Below are 12,836 nucleotides of genomic sequence, written 5' to 3'. Positions count from 1 at the left end.
CCATGAGGCCAAAATGATGAAAATTGACTTTGGATGGAACTACATTAAGTCACATGATTTATGCTGTGATACACATTTCATCATTTTCCCTCTTGCTCCTCTTAGGATTTCCATGTGCAGTAACATGCCCCTGGATTTTTTTATGGAGATTCTCAATCATCCAGGTCATGGTTATCCCAAAGGTGCTTTTTCCAAAAGGCAACTGGACTTTTCTGGGTTTTTTTCCTGTTAAAAATATTTTGCTTCTCATTGAAGAAGCTTCTTTAGTTCTAACTGATTGGTGGGAAAATTCTAGGCTTTGAAGACTTAAGAGTAGAGAAATGGTGACCAGGTTTTTCTTGGGAAATAATAATAATTTGTATTTAAACATAATTTGTCTTTAACATTTCTTTATCTGTGGCTGCTATTTGAAAAGAAGTGTTAAGAAATTCCTATCTAATTGTCTTCAATTTATTATGATTCAGTGGGTTACATAGAAAGAAAATACACAGTTCAGTTTATTAGTTTACCTATTAAATGACTTTGATTTCTTGAATCTGGGAGGTTAACTTCTGCATCCTCTTGAAAGTTTTCTCTTACTACATTGACCTGAATGACATTAAAAAAAGAAAACAATAAAAATCTCTTTCAAGTATCTCTTCGGAAGAGCACTGATAAAAGCCAAATTATTTCAGAAAACACCCACCCACCCACAATTTTTGTTCCTTTGTTATCACCTTAGTGATAATTTCTTAATATAATTTCCAAATCATACATAGTAAGAATTTCATCCTGTGATTAATGACTTCTAAATTGGTTCTAAATGCTTGAATAAAATCAACATCATGCAGCTATCAAGAACAAAATTTGAAGACAAATAATCCTTAAAGGAAAAACATCTTCTATGGTTCATTTTAACAAAAGCAAAGAAATATAGTTAAATCTCATGATTTACCTTCTTTGGAAATATTATGTGTCATGATATTTATTTATTCTAATAACATGAGATGGCCATGAAAAATACTATAGGAAGTGCCTTCTTTCAGTACTAATACTACTTAGGCTTTATGTCAATAACTGCTGACAAACCTTTAGCAAAGTGCAATGCATTATTGTTATCAGAGGTGAATCTAAATATAAGCAGTGGTTTGTGAAGTCTCCATATCCCACTCTCCCTTGTATATATTAATTCCATTTTAGATTAATCAATTTGCGGGAAAGTCCCAATACTGAGATATGATGTCTAGTCTAATTTCAGGCCATTTGTAGAAGAATGACACTGAAACAGAATAAATAATTTCCATTGTAATTGTGCTTCACTATCTTTAGTATAACATTGGAACATTTACTTGCCCACCTTATATGCCACTTAGTTAAACAGTGCCTTAAGAGTATATGAAAAACAAGATTACCAACAAATGAATGCTACAGTCTAATTCACCCACAGCTCATGAGCATTAGTGGGCTGGGTCAACTTTGTGTTAGTCTTGAACAATTTCATTACTTCTGACCCCTTCACATATACTACATACATAGTGTTCATATCAGTTGTGATATAGAGTAGTAGAACATCTATAATATAATAGAATAGTAGAATATCTGTAGTAATTACATATATTCTCTAGGCAATTGGGCTTCATGGTTCTTAAAGGGATATGTAACTGCATACATACGCACATTGTTACAGCACACAATTGTTCATAACATTCTGTCTTGAACGGTAAATATGCATCCATTTAATGAGATTCTAAACCTTTAATCAACCTACTGTAAAAAAATTGATGCTGCAACATATCGAAAAATAAAACGTTTGAAAATCCACTGTTATGATACACCACTTAAGTAATCCTTTTCTTTCTTTTTTATTCCAAATAGTTTAATGAGCTAATGCTAGTTAATTAGAGAGCTGAGGTGGCACAGTGGTTAGAGTGCAGTACTGCAGGCTACTTCAGCTGACTGCTAGCTGCAATTCGGCAGTTCAAATCTCAGAAGGGTCAAGGTTGACTCAGCCTTCCATCCTTCCGAGGTGGGTAAAATGAGGAGCCAGATTGTTGGGGGCAAGAGGCTGACTTTGTAAACCGCTTAGAGAGGGCTGTAAAAGCACTATTAAGCAGTATATAAATAAGTGCTATTGCTAATTTATTGACTGATTTTTATATTTAAAAAAAGGATTTTAAAATTGCATAAAGCAGTAGCATATGTAATCCAGTCTTTGAACAATATTTTCTAATAACATTTGATTTTTAACTTAGCAGAGTACTGTTTGCAGAAAGAATTATCAAAGCCTTTTCAGCCTGTTTTGTTGTTATAAGGAATAAAAGTATATATTATATTTTTATATTATATTTTATTAATTATACTATTATATAGTATACTATACACTATACTATACATCACACACATACACATACACCCACACACTTATCTTTATCCAATAAAATGCAATGTATTTCTTAAAGATATAGCTGAATGGCTAGGATTGTTACAATTGCAAAGCCTCTATTAAAGGAGACAAAAATGCTTTTAAATTACTGATCCATTAAACAACAAGAAGAAAGTTTTAAAAGAAATGTTAATGTTGGCTTGTTTTTCCCCACACACCCCGCCCCCCTCCCTTTCTTTCTGTACAGTGAAGATATACCCTAAACTGTCAGCAGCATGTTAAATGGGGCATAGTTAAATTGAGTGGCTGTGATAAGGTGCTCTGCTTTGTTATCAAAGTTCTACATCAGTTGGATTGAATTTCCTACATATGGCACATTTCCAGACTTCCATTCTTTCTCTTCCTTTCAGTGACATTGCAAGGGCAGACTTAGATATGCTTATAATTTGTGGTTTTATAATGCAGGGAACATCTACATTTTCAAAGAAAAGATACTATAGAAGCTACCTGCTTTTATAAAAAAAAAGGCAGAGTGAAAGAGGGGGGGATCAGTTTTGTAACACATACACATGCACATGCACATAAGTCTTGGAAAGGTTCTTAACGGATGACCTTGCACGTCTTCCAGGAAAGACTTTATTTGCATGAAAGTAGATAAAAATATGCATATTATATTCTAAAGTTGATCGTTTTGTCCTTAAGAGTCATAAAGACTATTTGATTTTCAATTCCCATCAGGTGGAACTTCTACATTATGTTTTATCTCTGCACTATATAATCTGAGAAATGGGTTCATATTTCAAATCCTAACAAAAACAGGATTGTTTATTTGTTTGATTGTTTGCTTTGTTTTATAAAGGACCACAGGAAGAGTGATCTTTGTAAAACAGAGTAAGGGAAAACAAGCTGACATGCAGAACAAAGATCTTTCATTTGTGCTTGATGAAACAGCCTACTGGGAACAGATGGGATCCCCAAGAAGGTTTATTTTGTATATTTCATTCATGAGATAGTTCTTAGGAAGTAATCTGTCCCTTAGCTAGCCGTTCTAAATTATTCAGAATTTTAAAAAATGGATGTGTCAGTTTTTCCCACCCATCTTGAGTGTTTATATAAACAGAAGGGTGGAGTATAGATTTAACCCAGGTAATCCTCGACTTACAACCATTTGTTTAGTGATTGTTCAGTTACAGAAAAGCATAATTGATGATCTTATTTCGCACTTACGATTATTGGTCAGGTGATCAAAATTCGGATGCTTGGCAATTGGTTCATATTTATGGTGGTTGCAGTGTCCTGGACTCATGTGCTCACCTTTTGTGATCTTCTGACAAGCAAAATCAATGGGGAAGCCAGATTCACATAACAATTGTGTTCCTAATTTAGCAATTGCAGTGATTTGCTTAACAGCTGTGGCAAGAAATAACATTTAAATGGGGCAAAACTCACTTAACAAAGGTCTTGCTTAGCAACATAAATTTGGGGCTCAGTTGTGTTCATAAGTCGAGGACTACCTGTAATGAAAAACAAACAAATATTTCCAGGAAAGGGGCCTAACATTATATTTTTATATAAAAATGTGGCCTCTGAGGGATCAGGGTAGGGAAAAAGGCACATACCACCTCCTATATACTAGGCTCCATATTGAGATTGCAATGATCCCATTCAAAAACATCCATGCTGCTCCAAATCCCAAAGCATCTAGTTCTGCTGTTAAAGAAGCCTGGTTCAAACTCTTACATTCCTAAAACAGTTACAACTTGCAACAGCAAAATAATTGGGAAACCATTTCTCATTTCAGAAATTTAGTATGCTTCCTAATAGACAAAACCCAAGTTTGTGCTGTTTTTAATTTACCAAGTTATCTTCAAATGTCTAACAAGCAAAATCACTGTACATAAGTAGGCTTAAGTAAATATTTAAAACTATCAATACTGTTGTTTTGCAATGTTTGAAGCAGCAGATACTAGATACCTAACCACCATTTCTTGCAATGTATTCCTTGTAGTATCTGCTCTCTATGAATCACACAATGGACCTTGATTTTAGCGAAAAATGACATGGAACTGGACGGCGCTGCTGTTATTATTTTTATCTCAATCTGTTTCAATTACTCCTAAGAGATAAAAAGAAGGATTCTGGGTAATTTTCAGGGTCTTGCTTCAAAGCACAGGTGGCCTGTGCAAATTTTAAAGCAGGCTGAGTCAGTTTGCACTGTTTGTTAGCCCCTGAAATAGCATAACCGGATTCCCTAATCAGATCATTGCATGTTGACATTAATCCATCACTCCCAGTTCTGAACTGTGTCCTTTCACCATTACACGGGCATGTACCTTGTAGTAATACAATAACAGTCAGGAAGAATGGAAATTCTTAAGGGAGTCTCCTCTTATTGCTTACCAAGGCCTCGTTTGGTATTTCTATGTCAACCTTTGTTTTGCTGTTTTTCTTCTGGATTCTTTGAGTATTGATAGAGTTGCTTGGAAGAGGAAAACCCTGGGATATGCTCTTAGACACGCTCCTGCAGGAAACATTTTTTGATCCACTTTCTGTCTGCTGGGCTGCCTTCTTATCAACTCTGCAGGTAGAAAGTGATTCCTCTGATCAATTACGTTGCCCTTCTTCAATCACTATACCTTCCCTTCTGCTTCTTTACGCTTAGTGAAATCACCCTGTATCTTTCTCCCCCTCTGGACTTCTGAGTGATAAATGTGGCTAACTAGCCTTGATCAAATCTGTCACTTGCAATTTCACAGACAAAATTAGAGCTGCTGCTTAGGTATAATGATTTGTTTTAAATTTTCTAGGACTGTGAGCCAACTTGGAAATTATTGTACAATTATTGCTGTGTGTCTTTGTGACCTAAAATCCGGGAAGCGGTGAAAGTAATTACTTTTGTGGGTTATCTTCTTTGTATACTAACAATCTGCAGCCAGTTACAAGGGGGCATTAAAGAGAACACAAAGGCAGATGCTGCATTTTTAAAAGAAATCTCTCTGTGATTGATGTATTAAATAAGAATGCCATGCTAAAAAACTGTATTCGTTTTAATAAGGCTGACTATTCTTTAATTTCAAAGACCACTGACCTGGCTAACAAAAAGCAGATAGAAATGATCAGACCAGCCATGTGGAGCTGTTTTTATGGGGATATGTCACTCTATTTGGCAGGTGGTGGTGGTGGTGGTGGTGTTTTGCATGTGTGAAGGCACATCTGCATTATAAACAGCTGTCTCCCTAAAAAAAGAGAAACAAAAACGAAGCGAGAGCTGGCTACGAATCCTCTCCCAGACATGGCAGCATTTTTATGGGAGATTCCTGAAAGATGGAACAGCATTGCGATCCCTTGTCAGCCTTCTGAAATACAGCAGCTCAGCACAGGCTGGCCTCTCTGAGATTGCACTGTTTGATCATGTTCAAAGTTAACAAGCAAAATTATCAGAACATGATTGTTTCTCCCCGTCTGTCGGTTATTTAAGAATACACAATTTCCTACAGTCTTAGCTGAGATAAAAAAAAGCAAATTACAATTGTCAAGCAACAATTAGAAGTTGAAGAACAATCAACACAGAAGATAAACTCAACTCTCCCTTTCCAAAAAAGAAAAAAAAGGATGAGACAAACCAGGTAAACTATTGCTCTGCTGAATTTTTTTTTTAATGGCAACAAGTTCCAGGTCGTAGTTAAAAATAAATAACCCTACCATTAAAGAGTGGTACCACTAAAGAGGAAATAAAGGGAGATTTCTATAGAATGAAATGGCTTTGGGCTTCATCACAAAGGCTTTAAAGGATTTGTAATCTATCACCAACTTCTAAAGAAACAGCACATGAGCCGAACTTTAAGTGCTAGTTCAGTGAGCTGCAATTAGGCTGGCTGATGAAGTCCTAAATGTAAACCCTTTGAGCCAATGAAAAAAGGGTATGTTTGTTCGTTTATTTATTTTTGAGCTTCCAATAGAACCAATGCATTAAAATTAGAATTAGTTTTAGAATTACTAATAGAACCTGGAAAGTTACCTTATTAAGCTGCTGTAACCTGGCATCTCTTTATCCTGCCTGTTCTCTGCCCCCCTTGTGTGTGTGTGTGTGTGTGTGTGTGTGTGTTTTGCCAGCATTTCTTTCCTGGTTTCCAGACCGAAACCCTTGCCAACAGATCTTTGGAGTTGGCTGGTGGTAGAAGTTACTTTTGCCTATCTCCCTCACTCCATTCCAGCCAGCCCTCAAATCTTTGGGCTTTTCTCTTTCTGAAGCAATTTAGATAATGATTGCAAAGTTCTTTTCCCCACTTTTAACTCCACTACTCTGCATTGTTAAGTGAGCATCTTGCAGTTTCTAAAGAAGCTTGCAAAGCCGGCCACAAAATTCTAAAAGGAAAGATTCCAAATCTAAAACACAGCTAAAATTCTTACCTGTGTAAAAGCTCTTTCATGAAGTTGTCTTTTCCTGAGTAGGTAGCAGTAGGGCTGCTTTTCTGTTCGGATCTTGCTTGGCTTGGGTTACCGTGTACAGCCTTTGCCATTTTTTTTCCTTTGGGAGCACCATCTAAAAGGACAGACGTTTTCCTGTTCAGCTCGTTTTCCGCTTCGCAGTGCTGCTCGCTTTTCTTTTTGTCCTTCCTTTTTTCGGATTTTGCTTGCTTACTTCCAAAAGCTGAACTTTTTGCCTCTTTCTTTTCTACTTTGACTTTTGAGGTATCCATTTTTCGGCTGTTCAGGGCAGGGAGTTTACTTTTACGGAAACCAAACCAGCTGGCAAGAGAAGGACCTCCGTTTTTTTGTTTCATCTCAGGGCCAGATGGGTTTTGCCCTTGTCCTTTCTGCATGTTCTCTTGGATGCACAACATCACTTTTTCTTCTATTGTAGGATGTGAGCTGGTTGAAAGCGAAGCCTTTCCAGGCGTTTCGGGACCATTTAGACAAGTTTCTGGCAATGCTGTCTTGCTTCCTTCGGTTTTGTGATGACGTTCAATCCTGTCCATGTTTTTCTGAAATGGGAAAATTTGGCCTGGGGAAATACTGGCTTGGTTGATTTCTGTTTGAGTAACACTTTTTTCCATTGCTGACTGACACTTGGAAACATCACTGCTTTTTTCATCTTGACCAGGTGTATCTGGAACTTCACTCTGGGATGCTGATTTGTGGATCCCCTTTTTCAAAACACTGGTGCACATATCTCCTTTTGGAGACGTTCGAAAGGGCAGCTTGCTTGGGTTGCTCATCTGACTATTGGAACCACTCACTTTTGCACAAATGCCTGGCCGAGTGCAAGAAACCGCTGGAACTGCCTCTGCTGTCCCAGCTGATTCGGAAACAAACTTCGTTTGCAATCCCTCCCCTGCTGAGTTTTGCCTGGTTAGAGAATTCCCTCGTTCTGATGTATTTGTTATAATCTGGGTTCTCACTTTTCCCAACCGTTCTGGGGAAGGTGCATGCAATAGTTCTTCAGTATAAATACTGAAACTCTGACTACGGGCCTTGGCTCCAGTCATACCAAGAGCTGGCTTCAGGTATGCTTTATTACTAGAAGAAATGGATCTTTTAACAGATTTGTTTTCAAATCTGTCCGGCTCTATCAAATTGCAAGATTCAGGGGAAATAGGGAAAGCTGGGTCCATTTTGAGTTTCTTTGAGAAACTTTCCTTTATTTGAGGCTCCGGACTCCATTCTTCAGGGTCTGCTAAGTCTATAGTGGTTTGAGATGAAGATTCACCTTGCCTCTGTTTATCTGAATTCACGTGGCATTTAGAGGCTGCATTCATACAGTCTTTTTCCTGCTTTCCTGGCACAGTGGAACTCCTTCTGACAAAGCGGGGAGATGTTATGAATAATTTCAGTCCCACAGACAGATGGGGCTTCAGCACCTTGCCAGACAAGTTTCCATCATCCCTGACCTGAGATAACAATGGAGCTGGAGAAGGGTTAATTTGAGGCAGAACACTCTGTTCCCCAACTGTACTTATGTGATGCTCCAGTGAAGTGGAGAAACTCTCGGGAAACTTTGGTTTCTGAGGTACACCAGTCTCCTGAGACAGGGAGCTTGTATCTTGTGTTGTGAAAGCTGTAGGGACAACTCTGGAATTATACAGTTCTTGGTTGCTGTAGAACATGGGCAAGTTTGAATTTGGTGGACAAATTTTCTTGGTGAAAATCTTGGAAGTGACTTGGCTTGTGGCAGGGGATTTTTCTGATACACATTTGCCTTCTCCCTTGTCCTGAAAGTGGTTTAATTCAAGATAGTTTAATTGAGGTGTGACAGGCAGTTTATCGGTTTTTGTTTCATAAACAGCAACATTGTGGCAAACAGACACTGAATTTCCTTTCTGTGGTGAGAACTGAACATCTTTTCTTGTGTCGCTGAGAAAACCCGCTCCTGGTTGGTCAAGAGCAGGGGGTGAATGTTCATAATGTGATCTCATTAAGAGTGAAGCTGATCTGCCAGGAGGAAGGGGAGGGGGAGGAGATCTGGCTTCTACTGGTGGCCCTTCATTATGGACATCTCTGGTTGGTTTCTCTTCATTGTTAACAGACTCTAGAATATGCTGAGGCAAGGCAGTTGATTCTGAGAGCAAAATCTTAGTTTCTGGATGGGCTAACATCTTGCAGTTATTCAAGCCTACTTTTGAATTCTGATTTGGATTCAGTATCTTTTTGTGTCTTGACCATTTTGCAGGTGAGGCTGGACCTTTAACCAAAGTCTTAAAGCAATGGGGAGAGACTAGAGGACAGTTTTCAGCCATGGCCGGTTTAGCTGTCTGTGGTAAAAACTTGTCTCTGCTGGAAACTCTTGTTAACTTGTGTTTTTGATTATTACCTCCCTGGATACAAGAAGGGGAGCTCAAATTGGAAGAAATACTGCATGTGGGTTTGGTTAGTTTTTGCTGAGAGGTATTTTGACACAGTGGTTTTCCAAAATGTATAGGGCAATCTCTGATGTGGGGAGCAGGGACATTTGCACAGTCGTCCTTGAAATCATTTGGGGCAGTTTTTCTCTCTGCTTTATTAACAGGTATTTGCATAATATGGCAGCTTTTAGCATCTATTGCTTTCTGCAAATTAGATACTCCCTGAGATAAACATGTAGTGTTTTCTGCATCGCAAGGCTGGTGAATTGAAATTTCATTTCTAGTTACAGTAACAATTCCAGCCTGATGTGAATTAAATTCAATAGGTTTGCCATCTTCGGCATCGAATATTACAGTAATACATTCTTCTGAAGAAGTCTTCTTTATAATTTTTTGCTGCTTAATAAAATTACATGCCTTTGTCCTGATGTCTGAGGGAGGGGCTTGTTTTTCAGAAGATGCCAGCTGAGTGTTTTCTTTCTCCCCAAGCATATCACAGCTCTCGGTGTTCTTTTCTGCAAAGGGTGCTAATGACAAAGATGACGGGCTTTTCTCGTCGCTGCTCTCTACATGTAATTCATCAAGGATTTCGTTGTCATCAGTATCTGAAAGGTGTAAATTAAGGTCTCTCCAGCTTACACTGGAAAGACTTTTATCTATCTGCAGCACAGGCAGCTTCATATCCTTGCATGATTTTGCACCCAACTGAAATCCATTGACAAAATTAGTCAGTTTTTCGGGCTTTTCCTTTGAATTAAAGTAAGACCTTATTTCTGATAAATGCTTTCTATCAGGTTCCCAGCCAAATAAGCTGTCAGAAACACTGTGAGTTAATTTATTACAGTAGTACCAACAGTCTTTTCTTGGTACTTCATGCAGTAGTACTAAAGATGAAGAGTCATCATCCACATCCTCGTGGGAATCAGAATCATACACAAAGATTTTTGGGTGATCTTGACAAGCTACCTCCATTTCAGGCCTGCCATTGGCCTGTTCTTTCTGAGCGCCATACTTAACTCCGGGAGAATAGATTCCTTCATTAGAATCCATGCAATCCTTATAGCCCCATTTGGATATAACCGAAGGAGGTTCTAATATTTTTTTTTGCTTCTGTAGCTTCTTCAGCCCGTCCAAAATGTGGTTTTCTTTGATGCGCGTTGGAGGTAGGTCATCAGCAGGACTGGAATGGTTGCTGGGGAGTGAAGAGCCTATACTTATCCTTTTATCCCAGCTTACTGACTAATTTGAAATGGGAAAAAGAAAATATAAATGTTTAGTTGTTACTGCAAAATTAGCGGTTATTAGAAATAAAAATGCAGGTTTTGAACTTCAGCCCTAGATGAAAGTAGGAGGAATTTCCACCCCCCAGGACCCCAGATATAAGAAGTTGTAATCCTCATTCTTATCATCCTCATCCTCATCATCTGTCAAATGGAAGCAAGCCCCAGACCAAACTATGAGTGTTCATTACAATCAGCTAGGGATGAGACTTTGAATAAAAGTGAATGAATTGGAATGGGTGAGAAGGTTAGGGGAGGGGAAGGAAATGAAGGGGAGGGGAGGAGAAGGGTGGGAAGCGGAAGGGATACTTCAGATTAGATATCTCATTTCTGCTGGAAGTCACAATATTTCTAGATTTATATTTAGGACTCTGATCTCAATACTCCCCATTTATTTCTCCTTCCCATCATGCCCTCATTGTATAAGCTAAGCTTAGGAAGCACCCCTTGCCAATAATATTTTTTTAAATGTAGCCACTCTAAATTTTCTCCTAAATCAAAGGTGACCAGTAACTTACCTTTTTCTTGCATGCTTTCCCATCATTCCAGGAGGAGCTGCTGGAATATTCACTGCAGGCGCTAGACAAGGAGAGTTCACTGCTGCTGCAGCTGCTTCTAGGATAAACTTGGTGAGGTCCATTCCCATTTAACTGATTCTGGCATTTCAAGGCAGGTATTCCAGATTTCATATTCTGCTGGCATTCCTAAGGCAACAAAGCAGATGACATTATTTGGTGGGCTGAAAAAAAAAGGAGAGAGTGACAGCATCTTCCTGAATAAGATGACAAATCAACAGCCTATTTGTATTCATACCAGTACAGATACAGTCTAACTATTGAAGGAATATTAAAACCATCATGCTCATATTTCATCCTTATTACAAGATTAACATTTCTCAATATTTGATTGTTTTAAAAATTTATTTCTTTAAATTATGCACGCCTTATCCGAGCTAGTTTTTCAGTGACAGTCTGCTTGAAATATGCAATGTTTATTAGCAATGTGCTCTAGAAAGATACTGGAGCTTAAGTTAAAGCAGTACAAGAACATCTTGACAACTGCATTATAGCCCCACAATGTAACAGATGAGGCCCTAGAAAACTGGGCAAGGTAAATTAATTTAGTGCCCCAACTAGAATGTCCACGGAGAATGAAATCTCTCCATTACAGTCTAATTTTGGTTTCCTATCTAGTTTAAAGCTTTGTCTAAGAAAGTCTCTAGCATAGGACAATCCATCTTTGTGTCACTGTCCGACAGCTAAAACCTCCAGCTTATGCTATTTATTGACACTTTATGGCTTCCTTTACTACTTGTGTAGTTATCAGCCTTTTCCAAATGCAATCTCGGCTTCTGTTTCAAGAAACAGAATAATGAAGAAAGAAGCAGCGCAGAAGTTGGTAGATATGTTTTAATTTTCTTCCAGATGAGGATTTTATTTCCTACAAAGGTCAGAGTGTCCCGCATGCTCAGAAATCTTCCGTGTAATGTGTTATAAAGCCTCTTTATGAAATGGATGACAGACAGTTGTGTAGCTTGTTTATTTACAATATTTGTAAACTACCCCAAAAGAAATGATAATGAGTACAAAAGGAATAACATATTTGCATATCCTTGGCATCTTGCACCAAGTCCCACGAATCTCAAAAACATTTTTCTCACATTCATGAGCATTGCAATCATATGTGCCTACATTGCTTTACATCATTTGGAATAGATAAAAAATAATCTACTCTGATATCCATGCAAACAGGATTTCCAAGTTCATTATACAAGATAAAATATCTTCTAACTTGGGTTTTAATCTAATAATTATTGATCAAGAACTGTAGCTATTTGCCCATTTGTCAGAGGTCCCTCTAGTTATAAGCCTCAAGAGCAATGCATACTGTTAATTATAGTCCACATTCTTAAAAGTACAGAAGAAAATATCCCAGTGTAATTTTGGATTTACTCATTGTACAGATAATAATCAGTCTTACACTCCTTTGCTCTCCAAGCTGACAGAAGTTGGTTTTGAGACTATATAGCTGTGATGGCGAACCTATGGCATGTGTGCCACAGGTGGCACACAGATCCCTGTGTGCCAGCTGTGTGCCAGCTGTTGCCCCAGCCCAGCTCCACCGCAGATGCAGGTGTGGCCAGCTGGTTTTGGGTCTCTTTCAGCTGTCCACTTGCTATTTCAGCCTCCATTCCTTGCCTGAGACATCACATCGTTGGAAGGGCCTCCGCAGCTCCCAAAGCACTCAGGCAGCAATCTAAAGAGGGTGAAAACAGCGGATGCCATTTTGAGGCCCCAAACGGCTCCGTAAATGGTTCGAAAGAAGCAGGTGCCATTTTGAGGCTTCAACGTC

The 12,836-nt window shown here is 38.4% G+C and overlaps 1 protein-coding gene across 2 annotated transcripts in view; it reads right to left on the bottom strand.

The window, feature by feature from the left end:
- NCKAP5 (NCK associated protein 5) overlaps positions 1-12,836 on the bottom strand; it is a 606,853-nt gene that overhangs the window by 90,575 nt on the left and 503,442 nt on the right. For both annotated transcript variants that reach the window (XM_032215483.1, XM_032215475.1), the window contains 4 exons: positions 11,003-11,188; positions 6,773-10,443; positions 4,763-4,940; positions 510-588 (listed from right to left, as the gene is read on the bottom strand). In XM_032215483.1, coding sequence (XP_032071374.1) covers positions 510-588; positions 4,763-4,940; positions 6,773-10,443; positions 11,003-11,188 — 4,114 coding nt within the window. The remainder of the gene's footprint in view (positions 1-509; positions 589-4,762; positions 4,941-6,772; positions 10,444-11,002; positions 11,189-12,836) is intronic.

This window comes from Thamnophis elegans, chromosome 1 (genome assembly GCF_009769535.1).
Source record: "Thamnophis elegans isolate rThaEle1 chromosome 1, rThaEle1.pri, whole genome shotgun sequence".
NCBI lineage: Eukaryota > Metazoa > Chordata > Lepidosauria > Squamata > Colubridae > Thamnophis > Thamnophis elegans.
The sequence above is the reverse complement of the archived record's forward strand: the minus strand, read 5'-3'. Positions and strand labels throughout refer to the sequence as shown.